Source organism: Merops nubicus, unplaced genomic scaffold, assembly GCF_000691845.1.
Source record: "Merops nubicus isolate BGI_N331 unplaced genomic scaffold, ASM69184v1 scaffold38908, whole genome shotgun sequence".
NCBI lineage: Eukaryota > Metazoa > Chordata > Aves > Coraciiformes > Meropidae > Merops > Merops nubicus.
The window spans coordinates 4157-19566 of NW_008627044.1; the positions used below are offsets into that span (position 1 = coordinate 4157).

Genomic DNA, 15410 nt, shown 5'->3' on the forward strand with positions numbered 1-15410 from the left:
TATCCAAGGATATTACAGAGTAAATGTTTTGGTTTAGCAAATACACACATTTTCCTGCTGGTGTTTGGTTTTAAAAGCGTAAGGTGCTTGGTTTCTTTTATAAAGAGCATAAGACAGAGCTCAAGATTAGGAAATTAGATAACTGCTATGAGGGGGAACAGCAAAGTTAGCCCTAAGGTGTTTTAAATCAGCAAGAAAATGTCTAAGAACATAGGACATGCACAGGTTCATTTTTGTAGTGAAGTCTTTCCTCACAGTTACTGTGAATTTCAGCTGTGCTGAAAACAGAATATCCACAGGCATAGAATAAAACTGATTCAATGAACTTTCTGTTTACTTGTACATAAACAGGTTTCTGATTAAAAACTTTGCTGGATATTTTGCAAGAAGTTTCTTCACACCTTCCTAAATGCTGTTGCATGCAGACAGGAAAAGAAGTGTGGGGCAGTCCCAGTCAGTCAGCTGGTCAGACTTCTATCTTTAATACTGAGACGTAACAATTTTTGCTTTGAATGTTACATGAATCACAAATCATCCCTGTCATGTGAATCCAGACACTTTAAAGGTTGAAGAAAGGAAAAAAAGTGCCCCCAAAGAAGGAGTTTGCCACAGATACACGAATTACAGCACTGTTTAGAACTGAAAGAACAAGATTTCACCTTCTGGAGCATGGATTTCGTGGATTCAAATTCCAACACTGTGGTTGTAACTGGTAAGATTTTTATTCTATTCTTTTAGCTAGAGATGGTATGCACACATGCTTGATCTTTGTCATAAACAGTTGCCTGGAGGGAAAAGCAGCAGCAAATGGTCATACTAACAATTGAAAATGGAAAATAACTTGCTGCTGTGCCTTCATAAGAAAAATCAGATGCATGTCAGAGGGAGCAGACTGCAGTCTGCCCTCTTTACTGCCATCCAGTTTGGTTTGTTGTTCATTCTCTCCATGTTTTAATCTTTGTTGACATTCTCTCTGATCCAAACCACATAGCTCAAGGCAGTGCAGGCTAGTGTTAGATAAAGCTTACCCGAAAGGAGCTCTGAAGCAAGAAAACCAGGTTGCATCACAATGTCACACAGTCAGTGTCCAGAATTAGAGCAACACATGACAAGTTTCAGGGGCTCAGTTTCATGGCAAGGTAAGGGAGATTTAAAGAGGAGATGCTGCCTCATCGCTGCTACACGAGACCATTACACTTAAATATACCCAAGCAGCGTGCCTGAACATGCAGCACAAGGGACCAAATTTGGAGTTTCTCCTGCTGGCTCTAACCCCTGCTGAATCACAGTGGCAGAAGCACCAGCTGGAGCTGCCTGAGCCTGGGAAGGTCACAGCTCCCCAGGAACGCTGCCGCTCGCGCTGCCCCGTGGCCACTGGCTCATCTCAAGGCAACCATCACACACCTCCTGACACGCAAGTTGCCGCACAATTTTCCACTGCAGGTCATCTGAGGACATAAGGAGGAGGGTGAAGCTACATCAAAGAGATTTGCATCTTGCTGTTTTCAGTTAAACACCTTTTTTTGCTGTTGTGAGCTGTGAGATGGGCAGAACTCGTTCTGCTTGCTCTCAACACCACTGCTGTTGAGCCGAGCAGGTGTGCAGGGGGGAGCAAGAGGCATTTGCTCACCTCTTAAAAGGCTGACAAGCTGCTTCTCTCCTAGGGTATTTATGGCACATACCCTTGATGGGCACACTTCTTCACACCCTGTTAGTTTTCTCCTCCCTTAGATAGCCATTTAGGTGCAGAAATCTACTTGCTCAAACAGCTTCAGAAGAGGGTGTCCCGTTTCAGACAGAGGTGCATCTTTAAGCTACTAAAGCAATTAGCACAGCACACCTCTGTCACACTTTCACCTGCTCATCATATAAACCTGCTGGCACTGAGCCCAGTTTATTATATGGTGCTTAATGATACTCAGCCAGTCAGCTCTCAACGTTTTTCCAGGTATCTCAATACTGTAAAACTCTCTTACATTTAGTCATTTTTTTTTCATAGCACAATTTTATCCTAAGCAGTAGTTTTTTATGGGTACCACTGAGATGCCTGTATTTCATTGTGAGCTGTTTACTAACTTTATTATAGTTCTACAGTTCTGCACACACAGGTACACAGACAGCTTCAAAACAGAGTAGGTGTCACCCAAATTTTGCTCTGAAAGCAGAGTGGGACCAGTGAGGCTTCACATTCCCTGTTAATGTGAAACATGTAATATTTTCCTTGTTCCCTCCCCACAGTACTTAAATCTGGGGAAAACATTGTCAAAAATATTAGCAGCATCAGGCTTTTCATAATGTTAAAGAGAAAAGATTGAGCGTGAGTTATGAAATCAGTATTAACAAATTAAGAAATGCTTAAAGTCTAGCATTAATTAAGCTGTCATAAGCCTGCATTTAGGCTTAATTGTCCTCACATCCAAGTACCTTTCACTGTGCAAAAGAGCAATCATATGTTGTCAAGTATTAATTTGTCCATTTAAGGATTTTTAAATATTTAAGAGTTATAGCATTAAAACCATTTCACAAACTCATTTTCCTGCCACCCAGTATCTCAGACTTGGCAACACTCTGGATTGAGTACAGTAATTGAGATTAATAAAGATAGTGGGAGTTTTCCATCAAACTTTTTCATAACAAAATGCCCATCTAGCTCAAAATGAGTTTTTTCCCCTTTTATTTAAAAAGTCTTTCATAAAAAAAAAAGAAAAGGTTGTATAAAATTAAATGCAGTACTTTGGATTAGAAGAGCCCTTTTCCCTTTCCTCCTCTCTTCTCCTGGTGGGGGAAAGCTAAAGGAAGAGATGCAGCCCAGCACCACCAAAAGCACATTTTCCCTGACAGAAAACTTCCATTTTCATTACTTGGGATTCAAAAATATTACAAATGAAATAAAATTTTACTCTTTCAAATATTTTCATTAAATATGCATATCTTCAGCAGTTTTAACAATAAGAATGGTACATTAACTGTGAACTGGGAGTATTTTAACACAGATCTTTTAGTAGTGGTGCATCTATGGATGATGAACCTCACCCAAAATCATCATTTACTTGACCTGTCCTACTGGCTTCAGTACAGTCACCAGCTCCAGTTAAACTTATCTCAAAAGTAAGGCTTGAGATGAATGAAGATTGCAGGATTAGTTCTTATATCAGTGCATATAAAAAAAAAAAAATGAAAGTACTATTCTCTTAAGTGTTATAAAGGCTAAATCTTATCTGAAAAACTCCACCTCCATAACCCAAAATATGCAGATAAAGAACAAATATGTGTGTGCACACATGCCAGCACCTCACCTACAACTGCAGAGCAAGCATAGGTAAAAGCACCTTTCTTTTTTTTCAGGTTTTGGTCCCTTTAGACAGTACCTGGTTAATTCTAGCTGGGAAGCAGTGAAGGTAAGCATAAAAAAACCTCCAAACCAGCAGGGAGGGAGGGAGGTGTTTTATTTTGTGGAGATTCCAATCCAAGCTTCTTTCAGGCTTTCCATTCCCTTCAAAAAAGTTGTTTCTCATGACTCATTAAGCAGAATTGTGCCTCATGGAGCAGACTCCCAACATAGAAGAAACTGGATAATTAAAATGTGAAACATTATTTTGTTAGGGAGAATTTTTTTGGTGCTATTTAAGCACTTTTCAAAAGACTATTCTTAATTTTAAAAAGAAAGGATACTTTTTACCCATGGTGCCTTCTCTGCAACCAATGCCTATGCCACAGGTTCTCTCTGTCTCCTGAAGACAGGTCATCTCACACTGCAACTCATTTGGTCATGTCTGTGAGGCCTTTTCCTTCTCATGCAAGTGCAGCCTGTGGAGTTCCTCCTGCCTGCTTCAGGAACACAAAACCTACAGCGTGCCAGCTCTGGTAGGTTTTCACATTTCATCTTTGGCTTCTGCTTTCAAGTGACAATGAAGTCTACAGTTAAAATTGAAAGCAAGGTAACTTAGATTTTTTTTTTTCTCCCTCCACAGACCTCAACTAGCAGTAACAGGTCTAAGATGGAGTCTTGAAAATTCCTACTTATTTCCTAAAAATGTGCATTAGAACAAATTTAGCTGGGTGAGACAAAGATGTGCTTTGGATACCCGTCTTTCAACATAAATCTTTCTGTTACAATTGTTTATTTTTAAATTATTGGCTGTGTGAACCCATACTTATTGGCATACTCCAAAACAGCCAAGAGAGTAAAACTGAATTGGAAGATTGGTCTGATATCTGCAAGAAACGACAGATAATACTGGTAAAGATGGAAAGCAAGACATGTGAAACAGAGAGGACTATGTTCTATTATGGAGACTGAAATTAGCCCATAAATATTTAAATTCTTCTGGATGTTGAGGTGAAAAAGGTAGCTATGAGACAGTATTAGTGGTGATAGAAAGATCATGACTCTGCAAGGACTATAATCATATTACAAGTTTCAGTGACAGCTACTGAAGATCTGTCTTGAAAATGAAGGGCAGTGAAGCCAAGATGACTGAAAAACAAGGAGCTGGTGTATTTTTCCAAAGACCAAAGCTACAGCCACTCCACCAACCCATATGTATTTTCTATTCTAGCGTTGTTAGGTGAAGAATGCTGAGTGCAACTTGCTGCTTGGTAGAATAAATCTATTACCCACTCAAAATCATGAGAGATGTTATCCCTGTAAGCTATCAAGCAACAAAAATACTTCTGTGATACTTTTGCACACACCAGTCATCACAGGAGACCCATAAATTACCTTAACTCCAACTTGACATGTGTCCTAAACCACAAATACTTGTCAGTTGACAAGGTTTTTGCTCAGTATTCCCCAGTTCCTATTGGTTCTAATTTGGGGTGCAAGATCATCCTCTTCTGGCTGAAAATAAAACAAGTTCTTTATCTGCAAGCAAAACAGCCTGGAGCAAAAATGCACTGCTGAGATGAGTTTTCTGTAACATGCCATGTGCTGGGGAGTTACATAACCCAGGCTACAGCATTCCATAACGAAGCAGATGTCAGTCCTTGTGCATGGAGGGGAACAAACCCACTGCCCTCTGATGCGACACAACGTGCTCATCCTGGGGACACTGCTTTGGTTTCCTGGTCCCTGGCAGAGGGGGTAAATCCAGGCAATTTGGGGAAAGTTGCTGCAGACCTGGAAGTTCTTTCCATTTGCATAGGCTTCTCCACTCTCATGGTATCGTTCCATGGGCCTCGCTCACCAAGAGCAGCTCTGGGGACTTCAGGAAGCTCATGCACATATATTAAAGATAGCAATATTTAATATTTACATCTGGAAGTAGCCCTGCCTTGGCTTGGGGCTGCTGCATGGATCTCTGAAGTGACACAAAGCCCTCCTGACGAGTCTCTTTTTCTGAGAGCCAAGCAGGAGTACACCCAAACTCCTCCTCAAGGAAGTACTGAGCAGCCAGACCTGAGCTACTGATCATGACTGCTCAGGCTTAATGCCTTCACAGCATGATCCAGAACCATCCTAATGATCACCTCAAAATGAACTGGGTTCTCATAAAGCCTGGATACCACGGCACCCTCAGTGATGCTGTAACACTGACACGTACAACCGTAAGAGTTCACATCCCCAAAGGGACCTCATACCAAAAGCATCTGAAATCCTCCAAAAATACATGCAACAGGAGTTCCAGGGTCCCAGTTCTCAAAGCATAGCCTTTCCCTCCATGCTTTTGGAAATGGATTCTTTGCCAAAGAGCAATGGCTCCACTTGTGTGAGCAATCCTTGCTCTTATGCACAACTGCTTCCTTAAAATCCCCATTACCAGCTTCTCTGCAGGAGGCTGTTGCCCTCTGCCTTGCTGCTGGGATCAGCTGTTCTCCTGAGCCTCTCCTCTTGCTGTAGGCAGGATCAGAGACCGACCCAGTGAGCACACAGCCCATTCCAATAGTTGCATCCCTTCTATGCCCTCACTGGGCACAAAGAAAAATGGTTGGGTGACATTGTTTCCCACAAGTTAACAATTTCCTACCTTTTTGGTGAATACACCAATTTCTGTTTTCTGAAACCCCCAGGAATCAGATGATAAACGTCAACACAAGTCTCCAAATCTCTATTTCTGGTGGTTTAGAAAGACTATTTGTTCTGAATTCCTGGGTTTCTTCTGGATGCTATGTAGAAATGCATTGTCCAGCATTGCCTGTTTTGTAACAGGAAATTATAATTTTCCAAGAATGTGAAGAGTACCCTGTTGGTTTTGCACAAACCCAAGTTCTCATCAGAGCACAAGACAGCTCACACACAGAGTGTTCATCAGCACTGCACCCACAGAGTTCTCACTCCTCTGCAAGCACCCCTCGAGTGTTCAGGGCAAAGGGCAGTTGAGTGGACCTGAGAGCACGGCTGACAAGCTCAGGGCCATGGAGAAAAGCTTCAGAGCTCTTACAGACACCACCACGTGGCCCAGCGTGGTCGTCTAGCACTAGGAAGACAGCTTCTCTTTTAGAAACCTAAGGTTTTTTGTAGTTCTCATGGCTCCATTCACCTGAAATACCCTCCTAAAATATGCACAAAAGCTCCACCAGCAGCACTTCTCTCTCTGGCAGCACAGGGCATTCTCTCCCAAGGAAACACCAAGTATTTACTCCACAATTGCTGACAGATCACATCAAGTTACCGTGACGTGTCAGTTCTTCAGCACCACACGGGACCCACCAAATCCCAGATCCCCTGAATTATTTATCCCCTGTTACAGATTGATGGTCCCACCTAATAACCCTTGATCTGACCCTTTCCTGTGCCTCCCCCAGAAAACTCCTGTTTGCAACTTGGCAGCTAAATAACCTACCCAGAGCAGTCTACCACCAAGGTCAAAGTCCCCAGTTAATAGGGCACAGATATAAGCTGAGTGACAACATTCATAGTAATTAAACTGTTAGTGCAAAGAACAGGTCACATTTCCAACTGCTTCTGGGAACTATGTTTGCTGTCAGGAGACAAGGATCAGATCTCCACTGCCACTGACCATGTGCTCTGTGGAAATTTGTCATTTAATCTCCATCCCTCTCCTCCTCTGCTTTAGTTTCATCATCTGTGAAAGTAAGAAGACATTGCTATTTAGTGTCTTCATTTCTGTTCTGGAACTTTCTTAAATCCCCCTAAAGCTTTAAAAAAAGGAATAAAACAACAAAAAAACACCCTTCCAAACAACAGAACTTTTCTTGCAACACACTTGCAGACTGATGGGGTCTGGTTTTCCCTCTGCACCAACACAAGCCTTTCTGAATGAGGTTCACAAAATTAACACATGCAGGCCCCTGCCCGCACCTCCTTCACCCCCCCCCCCCAGCAGTCCAAATCAGTGAAAACACAGCCAAACCCAGGGGAATTATCTGGAGTTTCCTAAAATCCAGAACTGTTCTGTGCAAGTCACAAATCCCCTCTTTGGGGAGGGCTTTGTAACAACAAGGGCCGAACTCCAGTGGACTGGGACCATGTCCACAACTCACCAACCCCTCAAGGTCGTCAGCTGATACTGCTGCATTTCATTTGCCTTTTAGAAGAACTTCCCAACAAAGAATCTTCATGCTTTCTTTTGAACCACTTTTCCCACAAAAAAAGTCCTCCAAAACTTTGGCCTTCCTTTGAAGTTTCCTTGGCCGTTTCAACTACAGAAGACAGGCACTCTTCTCCTGAAATAACTCACCAGTGTGAGCTCTAGTTTCCAGATGCAATCATCTTCCTCTGCCCATCTTCAGTCCCTCACCTTAAATGCAAATATGGTTTTGGTTAAGGCTGAGACAGGGAACGACCTTTTGTGTTTTTTGTTCCATGTTTGCCCAACATCTGGTCTAAGGAGTGCAAGCCCATGGTTGGATTCTTAGACAACAAAGTAATAGACAGCATTGACAACGTGCTGGAATGGCTGAGGACATAACAAGCGATCTTCCTGTGACACCAATTCCCAGCCCTCTGCTGTTGGCAGCTTCTGGTATTGTCCTGCACAAAGCACTGCTGCATGTTTCTGCTGTGACAAGTGGTGACAACAGAACCTCAACCCAGAGAGCACGAGAGAACAGTCTAAGGACTCACTTTGGGTCTCCACATTCTGTACCGAAATTACGGGCTGTCAAGTCCTCTAAGACTTAGCATTAAAAAGAAAATATCTTATTAAATGTTAGAATTAAAGATGCTTTAGAAAAGAAAATGCTAATTGTGACCCAGCTGGGATTTTCTCTTTGGAAGCTAAGACACAGTGCAGCATTCTTCAGCAAGATGATGCAACGGCCTCTCAAAGACTGTCAGCACCCAGAGGGAAAAAGGCTGGCACTGTTCTCCAAATGTGTTTACTTCCCTGCAGGCATTGTTTCCTTGCTTGTGTCAAATGGTTTATTGAGCACAGCTAATCAATGTTTCCGCTGACAAGAAAATTGGAGCAGTTTATACAGGAAGCCAGTGTTGAAGGGCAAACTTCCCAGTTAGCACAGCTTAGAACTGTGGGCCTCGTCCACATGAGTATCCTTAGTGAGGAATGAAAACTTGAGAAGACAATGACATTTAGTAAAAAGCTACAGGTTTCTTGGGCTAATCAAATACCTCTGCTGCTATCCCCCTTAGAAACCTCATCTGCACCGTCCCTTGGTAGTGTCTACTCAGCTGCAGCAGGAGTTCATGACACCATTTTCTTTTCTGGGACAAAGCTTTCTACCTCACATACATTCCTTCTGCATTCTGCCGTTTCAGCCACCTACCTTCTCCTCAGAGGCTTACACATTGTTTGTTAGCCCTATTCCACTAACAAAATAATTTCAAGTCATTTCCACATGACATTTATTCTCCAGACCATCTTCCAACCATCTGGCCAATCTGCTGCTTTGAGGAGTGCCTTTGTTTCTTTCACCTCAATTCTGGGCATCATTTTTGTTTCCTTCGGGAAGAGGTCCCATGTGGAACTTCAACTCTGTGTTGATGACAGACAAGTAACACCCCCATCAATGTCATTTCCTTTCACTGAAGAAACATATTCTAGACTAAAAAAGAAATTAAACTGATTCTCACCGTGGCCTTCTTCATGTTGACAGCCACCTCAGCAGAGCTTACCTGAACCGGTTCAAGACAGCAGATCATGTGTCATTTGAGTGGGCAGCTAATGTGAATTCTCCTTCATTAGTGTAGGCTCATCTACTAGATCTTTCAGAGGAACAGCTCTTACCTATATCAAAGCCTATTTAGATGCTTCCAAGGGTGGACCTTTTCTGAGAGTTCTTGCATTTCATTGTTCCCCATGGACTAGCCCCTAAGCAATAGCCACTCCCACCCATTGGAGACTGAGCATCCCTCTGGGAAACAGAAAAGCAGCTCCACAGGGACGTGACACTGGGGAATCACTTAGCACATTTCAGTCTCTTCCAGATAAACAGGAAGAGCTACCACCAAACAAATGAATCTCACTGCAGACCAAGATTTAGGAACCATGGGCTTAGAGAGCATTATGTTGCACTTTCAAGTGTTTTCTCAGTTGGATCAGCCTCATTTCTTTCCCACAGTCTGAGAAATCCAATGCTCTTACAAGTCCATGGTGGCTTTTTTCTAAACACAGGAGCTGTCCAAGAGAGGTCTTGGTGAAAACATAGATCTCCACATCATCCAGCTACCAGTGGTTTACCAGAAAGCAAAGGAGCAAGTCTTCAAGATATGGACAACTCTTCAGCCACTGGTGAGTAATTAACTGTTACACAATTTCCCCCCTTCATTTATGAATATTATTACTCTGAGTGGATCTTTAAAAAGACCTCCAAGAGAATATTGCACAATGTGTGTGTCAGGAAACTCTTGAAAGGGTCTATGAGAGCTGTGATCAAGGTTTCAAACTGAAATGTGGAGCACACCACAATGAGCATGCTGCTTTAACCCCGTGCCACTCCAGCAGCCCAACTGCATGTTGAACAAAGGAGAGGAAAAAAATCCACCAGACTCTGCAAAGAAAGTACCACAGCTCTGAGGTCCTCAGCTGAGGAGACAACAAAAACAAAAGCACAATTCTGTTCTCCTCTAAAACTTCTTATGGAAGCTTTCTTTAGGTGTAAGTTCCAGCAAGACTCCCTACCTTGCAGCTAGTGTTTCACGTGACTCTTGGCAGTAGTGCACTACCTGTTTTTAACAAACAAGTCTTGTTTTCAATCTCCTGTCACTCACCCTGGTGGGGAAAAGCAGCTCACTGTTCACGTCGGGCTGGCTTCATCCGCCACGGCACTCCTCATCCTCGAGCAGTGTGGGAAGAACAAAGGCTACCAAGAGCTGGATGCTGGTGGGTTTCGCCCAGAAGGTGGCTGTTGCATGCTAGATGGCCCAGAAAAGATTGAATCTGCCATCAACATGAAGACTCTTTGGAAAAACCTCTCGGTGGAGGGGATGGACATCGCCTTCTCCAGAGATGCGGGGAGGTAAACGCGGCGTTTCGGGGCCTCGCAGCAGAGGCAGAAGTCACTCATTCACCTCATCTAACCATGAACAATCCTTGCCACAACTTCTCCAACCAAAACCACTCTGCAGCAAAGTCTTCAGAGGGGCGCAAGTGTGAAATTGGGATAAATTTAAATTTTACATAAAGCAGCCTTCATGAAAAACCAGAGCCAGTAGAGAGTTTTCCATGGATTTGTAAATGCCAAAAGAAACAAGTTTCAACAGAGGACACCCGGTGATGAACAGCCCTACTAAACCCGAGCTATTAGGAGAGGCTGAAAGCAATACTGACTAGCAGCAGATTTTAATCTATTTCTCCCAAGTGGGAGGGATACAAAATGTAAATACATACACTGAAGAACAGAGCAATTACAGGCACCTTTAGAACGATGCCTGTGATCTCATTAAGTGTTTCAGTAACACCAAAGCAATTTTCTATTATGCTAGTCTTCATTTAAAAAGCAAACAAAGGAAAGAGTAAGTGACCTCATTTTACAAAATAAAACCCAGCTAATCTTGGTGCTTGATTTTGGGACTTGCACCTGCAAGTTAAAAGGTACCATGATAAGAAAGGAAACCCCAAACGCTGTAGTGGTGAGACCGTGACTGACACCGAGGCCTGTATCGCGCAGCTGTAGTCGCAGTGGGCTGTTGTCCTTCCCACCTCACACAGCTCACAGAAGCCTACAGAAGAACGTGTGTCCTGTGACTTTTTTTATTTAAAGTTCCCTCTGGGTGGGTGTCTGAGAAACCAAACGATCAGATAAGCAATATTTGTTTCTCAAACTTGGTTTACTCCAGCACTTCCTTTATTCGCTAAGCAAATACATTTTTAATATTTTCATAAACCAGATCTGTTTTGGCTACTTAGAGAATAATATTTAAATCTAATCCAAGTTTACTGCTCCTTAATCCATGTTTCTGGTTCTGTTCTGAATGTTGCAGGTACATTTGTGATTACACCTACTACGCTTCGCTGTACTACGGCGATGGGAGAGCAGCTTTCATCCACGTGCCCCCGCTGTCCACAGCCGTAACAGCAGAGCTTCTAGGAAAAGCATTACAGACAATTATCTCAGAAATGTTAAAGCAGTGTGGGGAAGAGAGGAAGATGGATCATTGAAATAAAAAAAATGGGCATTTCTTCGAATGCAATTACCTCTTAAATGACACAAATCTAAAGATTATTTAAAACCCCTACATAAAGCACTTGAAATCCCATATTATCTTCAGTGAAACTGCCTTACAAAACTCAAGCAAGTCTTTACAGCTCTCTTTGGTTTAAAAAGCCCATGAGAAAAAAACAAGTTATTGTCTGTATTGCTAACAATGATAAAGCTGCTTCAGATTTAAGTGTGAAAGTTGCTTAACCTTAGTTTTGATGGTTCAAAGGACATTCATAAGGACTTTCTGAGCCAAGAGGGACGCTCACAGCCTAAGGACACGCAGGGTTGGATGGAGGTAGCAGAGGCCCCCTCAGCTCCTGTCCAAGTCCAGAGAGACAGAATTCAGCCATACAAAACACCCACCTAAAAAATGGGGGAATCCAAAACCCACATTGGGATACTGTTATGTGAAGTTTTACAATTATCTCTCAGTGACCTACTCTAAATGCTTGTTTCCACATCAGAAACGGGCTATGAACCCAGGGTGACTTAAAAGAAAGTAAACAAGCTGGAATCCAGCAGGAGCTGCAATGCTATTAGCAATTTGTGTTTTAACTGTGTGAAAACACCACCTGCTGCAGGTTCTCAGTGCCTGTCCCAGAGAACCCCACAGCCCTGCCACAGAGCACAGCACAAAGCACCAGTCCTCTGGCAGGACAGCTCACGGCTCCTCACGGACTTCAGCAGCAAAGCCAACTTGTCCCAGGCAAGGCCATCGCTGAGGGCTGAGCTGTGGCACAACATTACTCTCAGAACAGGAACCAAATGAGATCCCAGATGGTGAAGGTGGGGACCAGACAGCGACAGATCACTGTGCTGTGCCCTGCCGGGGCAGGCCCCGTGTCTCAGACACAGCTGTACCCAGGGCTGGGCCACGAGCGCCGGGTGTGACAGAGCTTCCCGGCCCAGAGAACATCCCTGGTGCTCTCCTCGCTCCTCTGGTCACCCTGACAGGCAGGGCAGAGAGAAAACTAGCAGCTGTTTTCCAAAAACACTCACTAGAACAGGACAGCGGCAGCTTCAGCTGGACACCGGGGATTCCTCCAGGGAAACCAAAGCCTGCTGCTGCAGCATCCCCTCAGCAAAGAGGACAACAGACAAGCCCAACAGCACGGACAGCTGCTGAGGCTTTGGGCCACCATCATGCCTTGTTTCACTCGACATTTTGATGACAAGAGTCCAAGGAACTGGAAACACCAAAGAAACTCCAGTGTTCCTGCCAACAACTGTTAGAGCAAACTGCTGACCACGTGCTGGATGGCTGAACGCCTCACCTGTGGATTGCTCCAAGGGTAAACAAGCCAGTTTCCTTCAAGCAGAGAAAGAAATAACCTTACCTTTTTCAAGGGAACTACCTACTCCAAAACAGGACTCAGCTCCCACCAGCAAAAGGTCCACAAGCACCACGTCACTGGATGAAAAGAGTTTTGTTTTCAACACAACATAACGTCAGCAACGACCTCTACAAAGATTTGCTCAGAGCAGCTCAATTAAACGCAGTCAGAAAGGGCAGAAGAAAACCAGAAACTGACTCCCACGTTTTCCAACCTGTACTTGCTTCACATCAGGAGCAACAAAGTCAGAAACAGGCAAGTGCATACAGAATTCTTTTATTTAACTTAAATCATGTAGTACTGAAACTACTAGAAAAAAGCAGAGTAAGAGAAACTAAAGGAGCCTTAGCTTCAGCCATTCAAAATAGACAAAGTTTCTTCTTTTCATAATGTAAAGAATCCCGAGTATATCGCAATAACAGGAATAAATTCTTACAACAGAATATACAAAAACATTTTGAAATTTTTTTTTAATCTACTGATTCATTTTAATATAAACACAGGAATTTCTTTAGGAATAATTTATACACAGCAACTCTTTTTTTATGTAATAAATTGGCCATGTTATTGTTTAATTTTCTCTTAAAAAAATTTAAACAAGAAAAAATTGGAAAATGTTGTATTTGCAACTGCATCCATTCCTTAGCACTTTCTAGGTTGTTGGTGTTTTTTTTTTGTCCCAGAGGTAGACAAACTCTGGCCAATCCTTTCATCTCAAACCTCACTGGTGCAGAAAACAGAAGAGCTGATTTTTAAACAGTATCTAAATCATCAGAACCCTTCAGCAACGTGGTTAGTCAAATTTGGGGGGAGTGAAGGGGAAGGGATGGTCAATATTCTTAAATAAAAATAAATAGGGACCCTGCCTTGCTCATTTCAACAAAGCTTCAAATGGTGCTCGGCATCTTTAGAGGCAGCACGTAAGCTTTTGAAGTGATCAGAAATCCACAAATAGTTCCTCAACAGTCATCATGAGAACAGTCTCCCCTCTTTTACGCAGTCGCATCCTTCAAACCACACGGGCACCGCGGAGCGGGTGCTGAACGGCACGAGCCAGAGAGGGTAGCAGCAAAACCCATCCTGTTTCCCCGACCAGTGAGGTTCCTCTAAGCCATGAAGTTGACTGCCCTAGACAGTAAAGTGAAATGACCAGTTAAGATGATCCCACCCCAACCAGAGGGCTCTGGAAGACCAGGATACTGAAGATACAGAACATTTCCCCAACTCCTCGACTCGTTCGCTGCACGCTGGGACACGAAGCTCGGGCGGGCGGGGGGAGGGACGCACCAGAGCTGGACAAGTCAGAGATCCTTTTTGGCATATTGTAAAGCTAGCTAGTCAACGGGTACCATCAAAAAAAACTGACCACAGACAGACACACCCATACGCAGACACAGAAAAGTGCCCTTAAATTATATTTTAGGCATTTATAAACTACAAACATTTTATAAAATTTTTCTATGTACTTACAAAATGCAATGAAACATTTAATTAGTTCTTGTAAACCAGATCTTCGTCAACTGACTACCCGTAATCTACTGGACTTAAAGCCCTATTGAAAATGCTAATGGTTGCTAATCAACGAAACACAAATAAAAAAAATTAAAAAAAATAATTAAAAAAGATGAGCGCACACGCGTATGCACACACACACTAGTGAGAGTCTTCAGGTACTTGCAAAATTGACCAACTCTAAGATGAGACCGATTCATACAGACCAATGACAAAGCCCTGAAAGTCCTGGTAACGGATTTACGGCTCTGGCTGGAACGTCCAGAGGTGTTTACAAGTACCAGCAGCCAGAACTGTGACGCCTGAGCTGAGGCTGCCCCATGGATCAGGCTCAGGACACCACCTCAGACTCCTGCCAAGCCCCGTGCCTCTGTGAGCACCCGCTGCTGCTCCCTGTGTTTCCAGGCGTCTCCGCACCAGCTTCTCCATCCCCCTTCCCCTGGCTGCACTCACCGTCCCCGAGCACCCAGCTCCTGACCAGGGCACCCTCTGGAACCCTCCTGCCTGTTCATCGTTCTGTATCTTCAGCACCCCCGGCCACTAGGGTTGTTTCTACACATCGTTCTCAAATTCTTGTCTGTACAGCTACTCATGGGTTAAGTTGCAATATCTGGCTTTTATCACTGGTTAGTAAGGAGTGGATCCCTTGCACCTTCCTCCGCTGTTGTTCAGCCCAGTGAATAAATACACGGTTGACAAACAAAATAAGAATAACAAGAAACAAGTGTTACTCGTAGTAATGGAATGAAAAGGGTTTACATATATATATCTATATTATAGATATACATGTGCATATGTATATATAGATATATATGTATGGAGTTACACCGACAATAGGAGTGTTGTTCACTTGGACTCAGATTGTACCAAAACCCCCCAGCAGTTCCCAGAGGACCTGAGGGCGGTTCCATCTGGTGACCAGTTGTCCTGGGCAAACTGGGCTTTCTACCCTTTGTTTTTAGAGGCCGAGAGGAGCGTCGGGGGAACGCGCCCAGGGTC

At 43.4% G+C, this 15410-nt stretch overlaps 1 protein-coding gene across 1 annotated transcript; it reads left to right on the forward strand.

Annotated features, from left to right (window-relative positions):
- Positions 1-669: 669 nt before the first annotated feature.
- On the forward strand, positions 670-11522 carry LOC103778597 (pyroglutamyl-peptidase 1-like protein). The gene is made up of 5 exons (XM_008946191.1): positions 670-712; positions 3346-3398; positions 9537-9653; positions 10151-10380; positions 11345-11522. The coding sequence occupies exons 1-5, from the start codon at positions 670-672 to the stop codon at positions 11520-11522; spliced, it is 621 nt and encodes a 206-aa protein (XP_008944439.1).
- Positions 11523-15410: the final 3888 nt, after the last annotated feature.